The sequence below is a fragment of the Sander lucioperca genome, chromosome 8, assembly GCF_008315115.2.
Source record: "Sander lucioperca isolate FBNREF2018 chromosome 8, SLUC_FBN_1.2, whole genome shotgun sequence".
NCBI classification, from domain to species: domain Eukaryota; kingdom Metazoa; phylum Chordata; class Actinopteri; order Perciformes; family Percidae; genus Sander; species Sander lucioperca.
The window spans coordinates 30,124,019-30,143,907 of NC_050180.1; the positions used below are offsets into that span (position 1 = coordinate 30,124,019).

The following is a 19,889-nucleotide window of genomic DNA, read 5'->3' on the forward strand; positions in this document are numbered from 1 at the left end:
AGCTTAGCCTCACATTAGACAATTAAAAAAATAAATAGAACTCTTCTTTTTTTTTATCACTAAAACACTTCTGTAGTTAAGTTGTTATCGATAAACCCAGCAACAGACTTTTTTTTCCTCCAGACTGCCTTTTCCCCCTCTAATACATATGCTTTTCTCCCTGTCCCATAATAGTAACACGTCAGTATAGACTACTACAGGAAAACCGCTTCTAGCCTGCCATCTTCTGTTTAAAATAAAAACTGCATTTTTGTAAGTAAGGCAAAAGTCACAGCTTCTCAACAAAAACAACATTTTTGCTATTAAAATCCTTCAGGATTTTTGTCCGATGTAAACCAGGTTGTATGTTCTATCAAATGTTGCAAAAAAAAAGTTACTTACAAATATGCTAATGCTCTTGTGTCTAAGTTGATAACTGATGTGGAAATGGTACAGAAGTTTTGAACCACTCTGCTAGTGGTAGTGTCTCCCTGTACACCTAGCAAAGTTAGACCATAACAAATCCAGGTAAAGACATTTTTATGGACCCCACAAAAGATATTGCCGTAATTGAGTACTAATACTTATTAGTACATCAAATATTTACCCTGAGAATGTGGGCCCCCTTGCACCATGGGTACGGGTACAGGTGGCCTGAGTACACTCTTTATGCTTTTTAGTGTTTCCAAAAATACAGAAGACATGCCTTATTAGAGGGGCCATAAAGCAGACGTCCGACCCCATAACTGCACAAGCAGACCTATTGACGTTAATAGGGTCCAAGCTTTATAAAATATACACAGTACTTCTATGTTGCTATGTAGCTCTTGACAGATTTACAGTTCAAGCTGCAACAAGTGTCAATATTAAATAGAGCTGTAATGCTTTCTTTGCAATGAATCTGAGTGGTGTGAAGGTCTGCTTTTCTCAAATCTCTACACAGATGCAGACTCAGTTATGTGACAAAAGTATTTCAAAAGACCACTCAATACTCACTTTATTTTTTCAATTTATTTGAGAATGAACCCAAATTAACATTGTATGATCAAACGTTTGACATACTTTCCTCAAAGTACCAAATGAAACAGCAATATATATATTGGAGTGAGATGATCCACACGTCTTTACCTGGAGAGTAAATCATTTATAATTATAGTGCAATACATATTGGGTAGAGGCATATTTATATGCCCACATCAATGCATACAAGTGAGTATTAAATAATGAAATACAGAACTGAATCAGCGGACACATATTCAATCTACACGTCAATGTATTCGAAGACGCAAACATTAAAAGGCATACAATTTGTCAATCTTCAACATTCAAAAAATATTTTTAATTTAACACATTTTTATCCCAAATCATCAAACAATAAAGAACATTACAGCTGTAAAGTTTAATGTGTTCATTCACTAACAGGAGAAAAGGCATACTGGTCACACTGGATAACTTTTAGCAATGCTCTCTCTTACATATGATTTTCAGTTACTGGTTTATTTGCAAGAAAGTTAAAGGTCAAAAGTCTAACCACGAGCTCCTGAAGAGGTAAAATCCATTAACAAAGCAAGATTTTCAGACTTTTCACTCCTTCCCTTTTTAAAATGCAGCAATTATCCACAACATGGACGTGAAAGTTGCACGAGGCACAACAAAAGATTTAGTTTCTAGGCTGGCAGATCTGGAGCTGTAGTACTTCACTCAAGTAGAATGTAATACAGTAGTAAATAACAGAGACTGCAGATTTATAAACAATTACCCTTTGATATTGAAATATCAGAGTCCTTATTCTGGTGTTTGCAGATGTCTTACTAGTATGATTTCTGACTAGTCTGAGGAGGGATGTAAGTGATGGTTCATAAAGTCTTATAGGAGATCAGCATACTGTAAAGTAATTTTCTATTACCAAAGTGAAATATGGCTTTAAGGGCACAAAGGATTAGCATAGGTCTGGCCAGGGCTCTCCACGGTATCCAGCAGTATCCTTCTTCTCTCTAAAACCCCTCATAGAGCCTGATAGTAAAGTCTATGAAGAGCCAAGGGTAAAGGAAGGAGTTCTAAGAAATCACAGCTGCTCTATACAGAGATAGAGCCCTCTCTAAAGTTGGTCTTCCCTATCAGAACATTGAGAAGTGTTGCCTTGCCCTCCTGGGTCTCCCTCTGAGCCTGGCTGATGATGTCGCTTAGCCTGTCCTCATCCTCACGCCCTACAAGGTAGCCCTTACCACCGTAACCATCTGTCACTATATGATAATCTGCAAAAAAAGGGAAAAGAAAATATAATTTGTCAGTTAGTAGCTGCCCAGTCATCATATACAGTATATATAACATACAGTATATTCACATAAATATAAATGAATTTTGTTCACAGTGTGGAATATAGCCTGTACATATTTCTACAAGTCACACAAAATCTGATGCAGAAAATGTACCTGTAAACGCAAGGCCACACGCCACGTTGCTGCCGAGTATGGGAACCTGCTCTCTGGATATCTGACTCCAACATGCGTCATTTCCCACCACAGCTATAACTGGTGTCTGGGGAAAAAAAGAGCAAACATTTGGATTAGCACAAGAAAGCAAAGAGAACTAGAATTACCGCATTGCGGTCGTATGCGTCCGCCAACCAGTCAAGTTGCAGTTTACATCCACGTCTGTTCAGACTCATACAATATGTATTGAATACTTTCAAACAATTTATTAAAACGGTATTTAGTGAATTTTTTTTTTTTTTTGGCAAACATGGATGCTTCACAGACATCTTCAACCCAGCAGCACAGAAGATCTATACAGTCACCACAGTTTCAAGGTGGACACCCTAGATTAGTGTCACCAATTCAGAATCTGATCAAATGGGAAATATGGTCACAGTCTCCCCTTCTGAGTTATGGCGTTGAATAATGGTCAGAAAAGTGTTTTATGATGTCACGGTGAAGTTGAGCTTTTACCTTCTGGATATAACATGTCATCACTTCATCATTTTATCCTATTAGACATTTGTGTGAGCTGTTCTCATAATTAGCATAAGAATTCTTGAGTTATGGCCAAAAAAGCGCCATGTGAGGTCACAGTCACCTTGACCTCCAACATCTAATCAGTTTATCCTTGAGTCCAAGTGAATGTTTGCGCCAAAATTAAAGAGATTCACTCCAGGCATTCCTGAGATATCACGTTCATGAGAATGGCACGAATGTAAGGTCACAGTTACCTTGCACTTTGACCCCTAATATCTAATCAGTTCAACCTTGAGTTCAAGTTTCAAAATTGAAGGAATTCCCTCCAGGGGGTCCTGAGATATTGTGTTCACAAAAAAGGGGTGGACAAACAAACATATGGACGCAGACAACCCGATAACATAATGCCTCTGGCCACTGCTATCTCCAGCACGGAGGCCCAAAACTGTAACTGCCGACTGCACTTGAATGACAAATACCTCGCTCTCCTATTTCACCAGCTGAGGTGGTACAACTTACACCAAATTATTATTAGTGTGTTGATACTGATACTAGCACATCCTTTATATTTGCAATATTTATTCCAGTATTGCACATGTATTATGGATCACAGAGTTGCTTACATATGTACAATGTAAATATTGGGATTAGTGATTTTACCTTGTGTCTAGTGAATGTGTCAAACTCTGCAACACTGTATCCTAAGGAGCCATCACCATACACTATCCACACCTGAAAGGCACCAAAATGTAGCATTAAATTCATACAGGGTGAACCTTGATCAATACATGATCAGACAAAGCACTTTTATAAATGCCTGAATCAATACAACACCTCAGATTCAGGCCGGCACAGTTTTGCCCCCAGGGCAAATCCTCCTCCAACTCCCAGGGTCCCAAAGGCTCCTGTAGGGACAAGGAACAGTAAAGTTATGTCACTCTGACAGCAAAAAAAGCATGATTAACCTCAGAATATACTGTATTGCTGTAATACAAACAAAACACAACTTGTGATTATTAGCTCACTCTCGTGATTTTGGCCTTCATATATTAACTTGACTACAACAGCCTTTTTGTTCTGTGCACAACCTCTTCATGTGGTGTGAAAAAAGTGACATATCAACAAACAACTGAAGTCAACAAATCAATTAACTTGAAATGTTTTGTTTTTTTTATTTCCATCTTGCTGAAATTAAATGCCCTCTCTCTCCCACACACATTAAAATAACTAAACATCTATTGGTTTAATCACAAAAGTTCTTCATAAACAAATTGTTGCTCGGTTTATGTGATCTAACCTGGATCTAGCCATCGCATAGGTCCTCTTGGTCTCATTATGTAAGCAGCACTTCCAACAAAATCACCCCCATCGGCAACAATGATGCTGTCCTCCGCCATCAGCTCATCCACACAGTGGAGGACTTTCAAGGGATTTAAGTGCCGTTCGGTCTTCTCATCAGCTTTAGCCCTGAAATGAGACATGGTTTTGTAGTTACAATGTTGATGAAATTGTGTTTGCTTTGTCATTATTTAACATCCATCCAGAACCTTTTTTTATTTTAGAGAACAAAGGTTTAACAGATGGTTTTACAATAAATGCTGACACACTCACAGATTAGGGACCAGGGATCGTCCCCTGTGCTCACCTGTTTGCATTTTCTTTGGTCATATCTCCTGCTTTGAGGCTCTGAGGCCATTCCTCTGGACAGCGATGACCCTTCAGGCCATTGGAAAGCCGAACTAAAAATGAACCAGCATCACCTAAAATAGAGCAATATTTTAGACTCTTGGTGTTCAGTGTAGAAGGAAAGGTTTTCTAAAACTGGCACATTCTACACTAATCACTAGAGGTCTAAAATGACACATTGTTACTATAATTAGGATCATGCATCATGATGGCAGATTGTGAACATACCCTGAATTGCTATAGTTGGTTTCCAGAACATATCTGAGTTTTTCATCAGCTGCGACTTATCTCTGTTGACAGCGATGATCTTACTGCGTCTGTTGAGAACTCTGCCGTAACTCAGCCGGAAGTCACACACAGTGCCTGCAAACGCAACACGCAATATGAACATTTCTCTAGGAATTCTGGACAGCCTGTGTCTATACTGGCTACTAATACAGTTCAACCTCCAACAGCATTTCAACAAACATAAAAGCAACGTCCAGAGTGGGTTTCAGTTTATTTTTGCAAGGAACACCTGTCATTCTATGAAACCTTAAATAAAGAATTAAAATAATTTCTGAATTGTTAAATAAATTAAAAGCTGTTATTGATATGTTAATATATATGATTTAAACTGTAAGACTGTGTACCTGACCTGCTAATAGCACCACGTCAGCCTCCTTCAGAGCATCTCGCCTGTTCTGTCTGATGTGGATGGGGCTGTCTTTACCCAGCATGCCACGGGACATGCCCCCAAGGAAGCATGGGATGCCCAGGTCCTCCAATGCATTCCTATGAAGCAGGGGGGAAAAATGCCCATATGAGCATTGCTAAGTAACATTACCAAAGAAAACTTCAATGCTTTTCGAATTCAAATGGAAAAACTAATGTAAGCCCCAGAATTTGAGTATGTTCTAGTATCAACAGTGAGCAACCAAAAACAGTGTCCTTTACCTGATGTCATCGGCTGGCGTCGGGGGTAGTGTTGCTTGGCTACCTAGCAGAATAACAGGTTTCTTGGCTCGACTCACCAGCTCTATGCACTTTTGTACCTGATTTGTATTGAAAAAAAAACTGCATTAAAAATTAAAACTCTGGTTTAGTCATCTTAATACTGTACACAGTGAAAGGGACTGACTGGAATGTATTTCACTAAAACATGTTACAACATCAGCAAGAACGTGTAAGTAAAATCAAACCTTTAATACTGAGAGCAGTCTTACCTGATCGTCTGTGGCCTGTGGGATGTCAACAGGAAGCGGAGACATATCTCTGGTCTCCCAGGCTCCAGCAAAGAGGTTCATGAGGTGGTTATTGAGGTACCTTACAAGAAATCAGACCATCATGTGAAATAATCATGTATGCATTATTGCATTTTTGCCTTTATTTCACAGTTGGGAATGACATGAATCGTGGAGAGAGAAAAAAGAGCAAAAGTTCTAGGTTGTATGAAAGATCCAGGTCAGACCAGAACCAAAAATGGTGAGTTTACAAGGTATGTGTTCCAGACTTGGGGGCTCCCAGGACACCCTGCAGGCTATTAAGTGATGTCTAACAATGTAACAATTCTCATTTCAATTCACTTAAAAAGTTGCTGATTTTAGTCATGTACAACACTCTTTACACTCTATTTTCATGCAACTGTAATTTTATAATTATCTGGAGTCAACTGGTCTTCTTTTCTCCATACTTTTTTGTGCTTTTTCACAACACTAAATAGTAACGTGCATAGTATACAAGACATGCTGATAACATACCATGAGACAATTTTGCCCATCAGGCCTTTGGGAGGGTTCTTAACTCCAAACTCTTTGGACACAAGATGGTAGGGATAGAGCGTGTCGATGGGGAACTCTATGAAAACAGGTCCAGGAGTTCCCGACTGTGCGATGGCTAGGGCTTTCCTGACAGTAGGCACAATCTCTCTGATAGTCCTGATGGAGGCACAGAACTTACACAGCGGCTTGAAGAGAGACATCTGGTCGATATCTTGCAGCGCTCCTCTGCCCTGTCCCACAAACACAGTTGATGGAGAGGTTAGACAGAGAAGTTATAATGAAGTATAACACATTTACACACACTATACCTGAAGTAGTGTACCAGCAGCTCCTCCCATCAGCAGCAATGGAGATTCAGCCATCTGAGCATTCTTCACTGCTGTCACTGTGTTAGTGAGGCCTGGCCCAGCAGTCACTGCTGCTATGCCAACAGTGCCTGGTGGAGAGACAATCAAGATTGCTATCAACAAGTCCCAAAAAACACACACTCACGACTGACTCAAGGAACTAACTAAACACTGAGACAGTTCTATCTAAACGTATTACTATATAAGACTACAAGATACCGAAGCCAAAATACTTGCACACCGAAATGTTATCCAGCCACTATTAACGCTGTTAGTTACACAACTGTGTTTGACCTGAACAACAACTACTGCAGCGGGACAGCCCTTTACCAACAGCACACCCAATTCCTTTATTCTGCATAACTTCAAATATGAGGTAGGGTTGCACGATATTGACTAAATGTGATATTGCGATATTGATTATGAATATTGCGATATCGATATTAATTTCAATATTTTTAAACATATGTAAAATTACAAAAGTTACGGGAAAACGCATCAAAATAGATTCATAACAAACACAAGGTTTATTTCAACTGACGGTCGTATTGGACTGGTACAACATGAATAAATAAATAATGACCATGTCTACAGAACAGGACAGGTTTTACTGGTTGTACAGTATAAAATAAATAAAGAGAACAGGACACAACTTTTCTTTCGCTTCTCTGATTCGTTCCGTTTTGTTGTCTATCTATTTCTTCACTTACACTGTAACTCTTTCGAAATTCATAGTACGCTACATAGGGTTTGTCACGTAGTGGTCCCGTGTGCTGGACGTACACTAACATATGCAAGTGGCACGGTAACTGGCCAATTAAACATGATCATTATAGCATTTCAAGCGGGCTCTAAATCAGACACAACTAAGCCACACGGCCAACGGACGGGACGCAGCGCTCAACAAAATAGTGCATACTTATTGCAACACTTTCGATATATTGAGATAACGATATTGAGTCGATATATCTTGCACCCCTTGATATAATATTGCGATAACGATATTGAGTCGATATATCTTGCACCCCTAGACTGAGGGTCATTCTTGTTCATAAATCTGCACCTGAGAGTCTCGCCACAGCATCAGCAGCGAAGACAGCAGTGGCCTCATGTCTGGTGTCCACAATGCGGATGCCCAACTTCTCGCAAGCCACCAGGATAGGCGAGATGTGTCCACCGACAAGGGTGAAAACGTACTTGACCCCGTGGGCACGGAGCACCTCTGCCACGCTCTCGCCACCATGTCGTGGGCTCTTCGTCTCAGTCTAAAGTGAGTCAGAGGACAGAATAAAGGACAAGTCAGTGAATATTGAGACAATGCCTGATAGCTCACTGATTTAACAGAGGATACAAAAAAACTCACTGTCATATATAATCAGCTGTCAGTGTGAGTTGATAACATCTCTAAAAAGTCACACTATCTATTCACTCCACTGGTCTTTCATATTTCACAACAACCACATATTGTTCTGGCTTGCAGAGGTTTTGTAGCTCTGGGTTTTGTGCAATCACACTAACAACCTGTGTGTTGTGATAGCCTTTGTGCTAGAAAACCACAAGGTTGGTCAAAGTTTACGTGAATAGAGGACATCTTACCTTTCACCTGTAGACAATCTACATAGTACAGGTGATTTTCTAAAGCCAGATAATGCAGCTGTATTTGCAACGTTTGATTTGTGCAACGATGCTTTAAGATAAAAATGCATGTGGAGAAAGGAATAGAAAAGCATAGTTTATAACTGCAATGTTGAATTGTGACAACCTACCTTGTGAAACAACTGGTAGAGTAAGCCAAGTTTGCAGGCTGCAAACACAAGCCCACCCACCGCAATGCCCGCAGAGCATCCAAGAACTGTGCCAATGGCTCCAAATGACTCCATGTCAGGATGTGGAAGCAAACCTTTATTTATAAAAAATTCAACTTAGCTAAACTTAACATCCAAACCTACTCTTAACTGTTGCAGTTCAGCAGCTCAGCTCGGCTAGGCTAAGGTACTCTGGAGCTGCTCTTACAACCACTATACTATTATTATACCATTTCGAAAGTCTTAATTTCACCTTTACGTTCACTGTGAAATTAGCTAACATTAAGTTACTGACAAAAGGCTGTTAAGAGCATGTAGTCGACACTAGTTGAAATGACCGAGTGCTCTTCCTGTAATTGCTGTGCCGACACAGGAACACCAGCGGATATATTTACAAGTCAAGCTAGTTAGAACTGCATGTGGAACTTCCGGCTATTATTCCCAAAATAAACCCACAGGCACAAAGTGGCCATATTATAGGTTATAATTGTGGTTTATATATTCTATAATTACAACCATATGCATATCCATATTCATATACCCAAAGAAATATGACTATTACGTCAATATTATTTGCCAGAAATGGAGTCTATATTTGTCCGTGTTGGGCAGTATAAAAATGTTACCCTTTATTGTGAAGTAAAGGAGGACATCTTTTCCGGTTACTGGGCTTTGTTTCTGGTGAAATTGATTGGCTGTGTGTGGATCTGTGTTTTTTGTGAATAAGAGAGCGTCGCTCTAACAGTGTATGTTAGAAGTACAAGTCTCTGGTCCAATGAGAAGCTTGTGAGGGCGTGTCACGCTGTCAAAGGGTCAAACATCGTTATTTCTAACCAGAGCAAAGGTCATACTGAAATGAGCAAACAAGACATATCAGACAATGTTGCATAGTTGCATTTAAGGCAACAGATTCAATGTTAAGATGTAACATTTCAAAAAACATTTGAAGAAAAAAAAAAAACTAAAGTGTACAATATCAATTGAAAATAAAAAAAAATGTAATTAAACATATGGTTAGTAATCAGAAATCAGAAATCAGAAAGGGCTTTATTGCCAAGTACGTTGCACATATGAGGAATTTGTCATGGTGTTGTTGGAGCATGTCACACATTCAAATATAAGAAGGATAAAAAGAATATAAACAATATAAGTATAAACATATACACACAGTATGTATTAATAACGATAAAATAAATTTAAATAAATTTAAATAAATAGTAAAATAAATTAATTAATTAATACCTTTAAATCATATGAATAACTATATCAATAAACTGTCTCCTTATAGTGTGCATAAAAGTGTGTTGTTGCTGTACATTATTTTTACAGCAGTGTGCAAAAGGGGAGTTTGTAAACATCAATCGTCTTCCCATGATCAGGATTTTCAGCAAACAGTATTTTGTCATCTGCTTTTTGTTCCTCGAAAACAACTATCTGAAAGAGAACATGAAAAATATATAACATATTTTACATACATAATTTGCCACAAATCATCTAAAAAAAAATAGAAAGAAGAGGTGAACTTTATTTATATCTATCATTCATCAGTATACCTGATTTTCTCCACTTCTGAGCCAAGGTCCTGGGAGATAAAGGAAATGCTGGGGACCAATGAACCAGTGACGTCCAAGGTTCTGCCCATTGACAAACACGGCTCCTTTACCCCAACCCTGTGGATGGATGCACTGGTTTGATCAACAATTTGATGTGGACTGTTTGTTTTCAACTGTAATTAAAATACCAATTAAGTAAAACTTAAGGCAATGTGTCAAACATATTCAAAATACTTCAACTTGTCTCATTTAGAGATTGTGTGTAATCCGCTTTTATTAAACATGCATGCAAAGTATTGTATTATAAATTATAGATCATTTTCAAATATAATAAATAGTAGATCAGTACAAGAAATTGCATAGCCATAATAGATGCAGTTTCACATAAAGGATTACTCACAGGCAGTCTGATGAAGGTGTCTCTGGGAGGACCATCCACATGCAGTCTGGCCTGGAAAAATCCTGGAATGGAGGGCGACTTGAAGTCAGACTTCCATTGACCTGAACTCATTAATCTGAAACAAGATCAAACGTTCATATGAAACTGTAAAAATGCGAAACTGAATTCAACATTACATTATGAGCTGAGAAGGATTTGGCAAAACATGATAACTGAGTTCTGTGATTTACAAACCGATTATTGAATATTTAAGGGCTGATCTGCCCTTTAATTTACAACCAGCAAATGTATATTAGTGTCAATGAAGAGGTCTAGTAGTCATTTTCACAGAATGAAAAAAATGTAATTTAGTTAACCAACCTTTTCATAAAGCCTGGCTTCATGTCTAAACAGAAGATGGTAAATCCTCTAAGAGGGGCGTGATTCAACAAAATGTCACCCACGATGCCTGTAATACAATATGAGGTTTTGTTGTGGGCCACAAAACATAGACCAAGTCAGTCATTGTACACAGTGGCAGTGATTTGACTTGTTTAAGTAAACTGAATTGATTTTCAGTGTCCAAGCAACATTTTTTAAACTGTTTTAATTGGCTTAAAGCTTTAGTGCGTAACTGTTTTATATTAATGGACGTCCGTTACATTCAAGCCATTGCCAAATGGAGTCAGCTCCACAAAACTCCCTCCGTATTTCTCAGTATGGCTATGTTCAGAAACTGGTGTCATCCGGCGACTTTCGTGCACCGAAAATCGAGTGAAGATAATTACCTCCATCATATTTTTTTATTCCTCCGTGTCCTCCTTGGCTACTAGCAACTGCATGGAGGAGGGTTGGGGGTGGTGCGCGATCACGGAAGGCTTGTATCGTATCATGTGGATACGCCGATAGTTTTGTTGTCATTACATAGAATTCCTCATGGGGGAGACAGAAACTACGCACTATAGCTTTAAACAATGTTGAAATCTATGTTAAGAATGGTTTGATTTGAGTCTGGAAAACTGTTCTTAAGTTCAGGTCTGAAATATTATACCATATAATAATAATAATATAATTAGCAATGCACAATGGCTAGTCATAAATTCTGGTGTACGCAAAAACTGGTGTACGCAATAAACCAATATATGGCACAGCACAAGACATGTTTGAAGGCAGAATACCTTTGCGCTGATCGTCCAGAGCTTTACCATAATTCACTCTTCCACAGTTCTCCACAAGCAAGCTCAAGGTCTTCTCTCCCTTCGATGCACAAATTACCAATGTCATTTGGAAAGTTATTCAGTAAAGAAAAGTGATCACAATGAGACAATCCAATATGTCTCTGCTTATGTGAATTTGCCAAATGAAAATAGTAAATAACAGAGAATACACTTATAGGGTCCACATGTAATGTATACAGCATCTCAGAATCACATTTAAGTTCCATTTAATTTTGTTTGAGCACAATTAGATGCTCCAAAATTGGAATCTGCTGCACTCAGAAGCCCTCTGAAAAACCTTAAATCTATCTGGCTATATATTTAGCCATCGCTTACAACATTTGGGCAATACCTCACAATAATGTCCTGCCAACGTTGCTGCATGTTTTGCTGAATTATCACAATCCTGCCGATAACATTTTAATGAAAAACAATTAAGGAAATCGTTTTTCAATTATGAATAAGATATGTGGCAACAATGTTTTAAAGGTGCTGTAGGTAGGATTGTGAAGATCCAGGACTTAGCCAAAAAATTTGAATATCAACAACTTCTCAGTCCCTCCCCCCTTTCAGATAAAGTCCAAAACGGTCTCCTAAGCCCCTCCCCCCACAAGGGAGAATCAATGAGTGTGCATGAGCAGTGATTGACACGCAGTTTGACACCCCCCCTGGCCCTGATTGGTGCATCTGAACAGTGCGCTGTGGATTTTTGCAAATCACACTACAGGCTGTAGGTGGTGCTAGAGGAGCCGGATTTTTTTTTTTTTTTTAAATTGCCTGCTTCATGTAGTTCTACTGGAACATAGGGTCAGTTTCAGCAAATATGACAGAAAGTTAGTTTTATAAATCTTACCTACTGCACCTTTAATGAAATTAGTATTGTACTATTCTGCTATCTTTAACGGAAGGAAACATACACAATCTTTTTATTAGAATTTTAGTTTTTTTGCTTTGCCAGTGGCTAAATCACTTGTACTTTGACACCATCTCAAGTATCTCAGGTATAAACAGTGACCACCTCCAATATATTGTGTTCTATATTCCTTCTCTTCAAAGACAACATTAAGGCGTGTCAGAAAAATATTTCTGGGATGCTTTAGACATATGGGCATGTGTACATAGGTGATTAGCCCTCACCCTAAATCTAAAGTATAATTTAAAAATGTAGGTTTTTCAGTAGCTAAGGACAAGGGATATTGGGAGGACAGACACAGTCACAACAGTCAGTACCTGTACATTAGGGAGTGCCAGTTCATGAGTCTTGTAGTCCAAACTACCAACACATTGTCTGTCCACAAACACCTAAAGAAAATAAAAAGTCATGTTGTATAACCTCAGAAAAAAAGATTCGGAAACTTGATTATGCATGTATTGTATGTAATGTGTGTCTGTCTGTGGATCAGTCTGTAGATTCTCACCAGTGCTCTATCTCTGATGTTGTTTCTGGAGGTGAGGGTTCCTCCATTGGTGATGGTGGTTTCATACAGTGTGTAACCATATGACTGACCATCTTTATTGTTGACAGGGAGATTCTCCATGTTCACCGGCCTCTCTGACCTGTATGGCTGGATGAATAGTCAAACAGAATGTGTTAGATACAACAATATGGCAGAACATCATAAATCAGATCTGTGAAGCCAATGGAACGAAATCTCTATATGCGTAGTTTTACAGGCAGGGCAAGACACCATCATCACTGCTGGGGATAGGAAGTTCCATTCTCACTGAAATCATACAAGATATGTATGCATGCATGACACTGCAACACACTTGAAATAAAACAGTCCACCAAACAGCATAAGACAGATACTTCTAAAAAAAACATGACACATTGACACATTGATGCATGACCAAACCCGAGCTGCCAGGTGTGAGACATGACATTGAGCACGAGTAACATATTGCTACACCACTACCCAAGTGGAGATAGCAAAGCAGACACACAGGCTTATAACAGAGACGTCCTGTCTGTCTGAAGCTCACCACATCGTTATATAGCCAACAGTTTGGATAAAACATTTTCCATTATATATTTATCAACTGTCACACCAGACAGGTGTTTGCCACCTGCTAACCTTGTCAGTGAAGTGCAGGCTGTCCCACAGTGACAGGTGCTGCTGGATGGCAACAGGGCCGTATGCTCTCCTCTCCTGAGGAGAGGGCACTTCAGGAAGAGGCCCAGCTGAAACATGAGTTGGCAAAAACATTTCAACAATGCTAATTATGGCAGACTCAATTACATTAGGTATAAAAGTCATCAAATTACTTTCTAAGTGTACATCGTTTCTTATAAAATGTGTAATGCATGTGGATGTGGAAGACGTTACAGTAGTACTGGCTGAATAAATTCCTCAAGAGTTGATATTTTGGGGTGTAATCTCCAGCCTCAGATAGCGGAGCGTCGTAATCTGCAAAAACAGTAAGAAGCAATGCATCTGTTAAGGGTAATCATATTCATAAAAGACACATCCTTTGTTCTGTGGTCATTCCTACCAACCATAACTGGTGACCTGAGGTTTGTAGGTGCCAAAGTCCATCGCTCCATTCATGAAGCCAAAGCTGGTTCCCCCATGGAACATGTACAGATTAATGGAGACACCTCTCTCCAGGATCTCTGACACAACAGCTAGCATATCTGTAAACCATATAAGAGTTAATGATGACATAATTCATAAAGTGAGCCAAAAAGCTATATGTAGCAATGATTGACGTGTTAAGGCTGCAATGCACTTCTCCGTCAGTTAAGGGTCCTTGAACAATTCCTGAACCCAATCAGTCACATTCTGAATGTCTGAAAACAGACATTGTCCATTGTGAAGCTTGTAAGTGTATAGAATGGAATGTAGAGTTATGCTGAAAATGAGCATGTGCTCAGCACAATTGTTCACTGGAAAAATGATGGTTTAAAAGTGTTTCCATACCCTCATGATGGAACACATGGTGATGTTCTCCCCAGACATCAAACCAGCCAGACCAATACTCCATCACCATAAGAGGTTTCTGGGGCTACGCAAAACAGAATGCCTGTATTAAATACACATCTGTCTACTGTAACTATAGAGCCACAGCATGGCTTTAATGAGAAACAAAATCTGACATTTTCCTTTTGCGATTTTAGCCAATGCTCTTACACAATACTACGGTATGCAAAAGTAATAACAAAGTCTTAGATTTTCACTGTTACAAGTAATCAGTAGTGAGTGCCTAAACCACCCACTACAATCCTACCTGCATGTCAGCTAAGTGCTGGATAGCTCCAAACGACAGTCTCTGAAGGTTTATTGTTTTTAGTACTGAAATGAGCAAGATTTAGATCAAATGAAGGACAAAGTCAAACAATGACAAAGTACATTAGGAATAGTAATATTCATAAACATGTTTCAGGTTCAAGAAAAATAATTTAATCATAATACAATTAAATATCTTTAAAATAATACACTTTAAGGAATCAATTAAAAACACCAAAAATTATGTTTTTGTTTTTTTCCCCCCCTTTTGACTGAAAGGTTAGCTATCTTGGTTATCTTCATTACCTCCCTCCATGCCTCCATATCTCAGGCCCTCCCAGTTGTCTGAAGTCAGCAGGAGCTCCTTGATCCCTCTGGACTGGAGACACTGCAGGAAAATATGCTGAATTCATTACATTATAATGTATTGTAAAAATGTCAGTAAAAAAGGAGCATTGCAATACATCAATTAACTCACGTTCTGTATAAATGGCATGTATTTCTCATCTTTGGCATATGATCCATACTCATTCTCAACTTGAACTGCGATGATTGGGCCTCCCTCTTCAAACTGAGCAAACAAACGAGGAAACATAAGCTGAATTCTCCAATTATTCTTTCAGGAAATACTATTACAAGACTTTGAGTTTGACTTACCATCAAAGGTTTGACAACAGAGACAAGCTTGTCAAAGTAGTTGTTGACAGCATTTACAAATCCAGGATAAGTTGTCCTCAACTGCATGCCTTTATCTTGTAACAACCAGCTGAAAGAAACACGAGAACAACTTATTTGTATACTGCTAATACATGGCAATGTTTTAAAGCAATGAGCAGATGATGTTACCTAGGCAACCCGCCCAAGTCCCATTCAGCGCAGATGTAAGGTCCAGGACGTAGGATCACCCACAGACCCATCTCTGCGGCTAAACTGACATAGGCCCTGAGAAAGACAGATACACCTTCTAATTTATTTTCAAAAATAAAGTTTTTCATGAAGTCTTCATGAAGTTTAGTAATATTAACATCTACAAAGAGAAAGAAACAGAACATCAAAACCTTACATGAGGTCCAACTGATCCTGGAAGTTGAATGTTCCTCTCTCAGGCTCATGCAGATTCCATGGCACGTATCTAAAAAAGCAAGTAAGAAGCTTATAAGCAATAATCCATTGGTCCAGTGGCTTGTAAAAATCCTGATATTTGCTTTGTTTCTATTTCATTTTAAGGTGAACAGTTTAGTTAGCCATTCCATACAAACATTTGATTTTATTTTTTTAGTTTGAACTTCTCCAGTAACATAATAGTGACACTCCTGTGATATGAGGCGTGAGTTGCAGTGGGAGCCTACGTTGTGAGAGTATTGAGGCCACAGGCCTTCATCTTTAGCAGCCGGTCCTCCCAGTAGGCTCTGGGGACACGGAAGTAATGAATGGAGCCCCCCAGGATGCGGAAGGGTTCTCCCTCCAGAGTGAACTGACACGAGTTGGCCCTCAGACCCTCCACACGGCTCATTCTTCTCACCTTAGGGTAATGTCTGGTGGGGACAAAACTTCTGAAGCATGTCATACATGTTGGATAATACAATTCAAAGGTGTACATGTGTTACTGTCATAAAACCTTATAAACAGTCGGCTACTTCAAATGAAGCATCTGAGTAATATATTGTACATAGTAAGAACATGAATGGCACAAAATAAAAAATAAAATAAAAAATCACTATAAAAATAAAAACTTACCAAGACCGAATATGAAAGTCCCAAAGTCTCAAATGCAGAATAGAACAGAAATTCCCAATGACATCAAAACATTGCTGTACCTTACAGCTGAGCTTGCCAGGGAGGATGTAAAGGGATGATGGTGCTGGGAGGCCTCAAACACTGTGAATAAGGGAAACTATTGTTGTTTCAGAACAAATAATATAATAGTGCTCTGTGTCTCTCTCTCTCTCTCTCTCTCTCTCTCTCTCTCTCTCTCTCTCTGTCTCTCTCTCTCTCTCTCTCTCTCTCAGTCAGATAAGGGAGGCATTACATTGTACACGGTAATATTGGCCTCATGATATAGTCTAATGCCCTATAGTGGTTCTAAATTAATTAAAGCCTAAAAATAAGGTAATGCAGTGCTACCGTGGTCAGAAGTTAGTGTGTAATAGCATGAATGTGTGTGTGTGTGTGTGTGTGTGTGTGTGTGTGTGTGTGTGTGTGTGTGTGTGTGTGTGTGTGTGTGTGTGTGTGTGTGTGTGTGTGTGTGTGAGTGTTTGTGTTTGTGTCATGTTTCGTCTTGTCTGCCCCACTTAGGATATAGTTGGGGTGTTTATTTCCTTTTGCTTCTAGAGCACATCAACATTTTATGATCTATTAATAAGATGGAAATTCAAAACCATAGAACAAGGAGCACTACAACAAATTACAGATGAAAAAGAGCAAATTGCAGATGATTGGTTTCACAGTCTACATTGTCTGACATAGGCTATCTATTTAACAAAATAGACAAAATATTGCATACAATGTTGTCAACTGAGAGCTGTCAAACAACTTCACATCAGGGGCAGAGCCAGACAATATAAACATTCGGGGCTTAGCCCAAACCTAGGGGGGTCCTGGGGCATGCTCCCCCGGTGGAGATTTTTTTCCCAATTACGTCAGCTAAATGCACTATTTTTCAGGCTGTTTGAGATAATAGAATGCCTAAAATTCTATACACTATCTGGGAAAATGATGATAGTTACTCAGTAAAAAATAAAAAATCACCCAGTAGAGCCTACAACCTATTTTGTATTTAATTGTTCTCCAGCTGTAGTGAATCCAAAACACCAACAATGTTAAGGATGACTCATTTTCACCCCTGGCAACTAAAAAGAGGCAAGCATTATCTGACTGTTTTTAAGTTAGCCTACATAGGTAAAATTGGAATTTGGTGTAAACATCATTACTAATCTTAAGAGTTCAGTTCTGTTTAGTTTGTGCTTAGCTGATAAATTTGCTCCATCAGAATCCATGAAATGGAAAAAAGAACAATTGAAGCTTTAACTGCACAACAAGGTTTATCGTGTATTTTTAAACAATACACAAGTATTAATAATGTAATATAATAAAACAATAAAAATCTGTTTTAAAACAAGAACAATTTATTAATTCATGCATTTCAATTTATACAAAAATTATCCTTAACAGGTAAAATAGAAATTTAGAAAGAAAGTAGTACAGGTGAGGATGAAGGCCAGGTGAGGATGGAGGCCAGGTGAGGATGAAGGCCAGGTGAGGATGAAGGCCAGGTGAGGAGGGTAGTGATGGTATCGAGAGGAAAAAGAGCGGCAGCACTTCTGATAATCCTGCAAGAAATGATAAGCACAAATCAATTAGAGGCAAACATACAACTAACAATCAAACAAACCTAACCTAACACCTTTTTAGGGGACATTTTTTGGCCTATGGTATCCACCTTATTATTCACCGAAGAGTGGCACGGACATTTGTAAATGGAATGTGTCTGGCATCCGATGTCATCCGCTTACAGTTATTTCTAGCTGTACAAAAAAGCTTGTTATGCTTCTTGATATTGGAAACTGGTATTTTTCTACCCTACCCTATTATTTTGATGTATTGAATTTGTCATAATTGTAAACACTAGTTTGTAGCACAAATATTTTTATCATTAATAGCACTTGTTATTCATCTCGTTATTTCCCTATGAACCGGAAGTCTCTCACATTCACAGAAAATAGCTTACTTAGCTTCAAAGTTGAAAAATAAGGTGGATATACAAAGCCCTTATCATCAAGATTAAAACAATAAAAGGCTTTAAAAATATTTTACTTTTTATCAATCAATCAATCAATCAATCAATCAATCAATCAACTTTACTCAAGACACAAAGGTCCATAGAAACAACACAATATAGATATATATATATAAATATAAAACAATACAAAACATTTAAGAATGGTGACGGTGAGGCATCATTTATAAGAACATATACAGGCTTCGAGTCCAATGTTTCCAAAAGCAAGATGTGTACCTTGTGTCACTCTTAGAAACATCAACTATGGACACAATGATCATATTCTTAGACCCTGTCAGTCTGCACATGAATCTATACATAACATTTCTTAAAACAGCGTTAAAAGTGGGCACATTGTTAGACACAAACATTTCACTGGCACTACTCCACCTAGGGATTTTAAGCACAATTCTCACTGCATCATTATAAGCCACTTGAAGTTTTTTAATTTTCGACTCACTAAAATTACACCACAGGTGGGCAGTATACAGTGGAGTGCAATAGGTAAAAAAGGTTTTTATGTAATGAATGTAGTATTAAATATTTACTATTTAAATTAAAGTATGGGGGGAAAAAAAAAATCACTTTTCCAGTGATATTGATGCATCTGTACTTGGAATTGTTGTCATCAGGAGGAGGAAATAAACTTTCTTATGTCTTTCTGATCTTCTTTATCACTATATTTCTCAATTAGTCTCCCTTCTTATCCCACTAATGTGCCGAGATTAGCTGTAAAACATGCCCTGAGATAACTTAGCATTTGATACAAGCTGCCCCCCCCCCACCCCACATTTCTCTTAATAACAACTAATAATGTTAACTCACTAGCTAGCCAGCAATACAGTCACTTAACTCAAGAGTTACAACAGCGGATTCACAAACCTGCAGCGCTTGGCCGCGGTTCGTCTGACGCTGCTCCTGAATCTCTCCGGCCGGTGAGGTCTGTTATTATGGTTACTAGTGTTCCTGTTCTGTATAAAAAACGTTGTTATATCCATAACTTCAGCCGGTTAGCCAGTAAGCTCGCGACACCGATGAAACATACAACATGACAACAGCCCGCCAGCCCCTGATGACGTTAACGACGAAGAAGAAGATTTATATTCTTCTTCGTTAGTTTTTATTGGCAGTTGGCAAACAAGTGATGCGCGATGCGTCACCGTCCGCCACCACGCACGGTAATAGAGCTTTTGTTTCATTTTTT

The 19,889-nt window shown here is 38.6% G+C and overlaps 2 protein-coding genes across 5 annotated transcripts; both read right to left on the reverse strand.

Moving 5' to 3' along the window:
- Positions 1 to 980: 980 nt before the first annotated feature.
- ilvbl (ilvB (bacterial acetolactate synthase)-like) lies at positions 981 to 8,944 on the reverse strand. The gene is made up of 14 exons (XM_031290814.2): positions 8,493 to 8,944; positions 7,790 to 7,991; positions 6,688 to 6,815; positions 6,359 to 6,609; positions 5,825 to 5,924; positions 5,556 to 5,653; positions 5,257 to 5,393; positions 4,848 to 4,982; positions 4,579 to 4,693; positions 4,231 to 4,400; positions 3,768 to 3,838; positions 3,594 to 3,665; positions 2,412 to 2,517; positions 981 to 2,234 (listed from the first exon to the last, which is right to left on the reverse strand). The coding sequence occupies exons 1-14, from the start codon at positions 8,604 to 8,606 to the stop codon at positions 2,056 to 2,058; spliced, it is 1,878 nt and encodes a 625-aa protein (XP_031146674.1). The 5' UTR covers positions 8,607 to 8,944; the 3' UTR covers positions 981 to 2,055.
- An 820-nt stretch (positions 8,945 to 9,764) lies between these two features.
- Positions 9,765 to 16,840, reverse strand: glb1l2 (galactosidase beta 1 like 2). 4 transcript variants are annotated; one of them, XM_031290813.2, is made up of 19 exons: positions 16,725 to 16,840; positions 16,257 to 16,442; positions 15,971 to 16,039; positions 15,754 to 15,849; positions 15,565 to 15,673; positions 15,386 to 15,478; positions 15,214 to 15,295; positions 14,909 to 14,973; positions 14,602 to 14,686; positions 14,178 to 14,315; positions 14,008 to 14,088; positions 13,756 to 13,862; positions 13,099 to 13,245; positions 12,911 to 12,982; positions 11,642 to 11,720; positions 10,845 to 10,932; positions 10,485 to 10,599; positions 10,085 to 10,201; positions 9,765 to 9,965 (listed from the first exon to the last, which is right to left on the reverse strand). In XM_031290813.2, the coding sequence occupies exons 2-19, from the start codon at positions 16,418 to 16,420 to the stop codon at positions 9,855 to 9,857; spliced, it is 1,818 nt and encodes a 605-aa protein (XP_031146673.1). In that variant the 5' UTR covers positions 16,421 to 16,442; positions 16,725 to 16,840; the 3' UTR covers positions 9,765 to 9,854. The 4 variants fall into 4 exon arrangements, with proteins under 4 accessions (XP_031146673.1, XP_031146672.1, XP_035860256.1 ...); XM_031290812.2 differs by having other exon boundaries at positions 16,645 to 16,840; XM_036004363.1 differs by having other exon boundaries at positions 16,257 to 16,460; positions 16,645 to 16,840.
- Between the last annotated feature and the right edge of the window lie 3,049 nt (positions 16,841 to 19,889).

Coding starts and splice junctions, on each gene's coding strand:
- ilvbl (XM_031290814.2), bottom strand. CDS start 8,606: ATGGAGTCATTTGGAGCCATTGGCACAGTTCTTGGATGCTCTGCGGGC. Junction 6,816..7,789: donor TGCTGTGGCGAGACTCTCAG/GTGCAGATTTAT, acceptor TCTCTCCACCAG/GCACTGTTGGCATAGCAGCA. Junction 3,839..4,230: donor TATGCGATGGCTAGATCCAG/GTTAGATCACAT, acceptor TTGTCCCTACAG/GAGCCTTTGGGACCCTGGGA.
- glb1l2 (XM_031290811.2), bottom strand. CDS start 16,507: ATGTACACCTTTGAATTGTATTATCCAACATGTATGACATGCTTCAGA. Junction 12,983..13,098: donor ACATCAGAGATAGAGCACTG/GTGAGAATCTAC, acceptor TATTTTCTTTAG/GTGTTTGTGGACAGACAATG. Junction 10,202..10,484: donor ACACCTTCATCAGACTGCCT/GTGAGTAATCCT, acceptor ATCCATCCACAG/GGTTGGGGTAAAGGAGCCGT.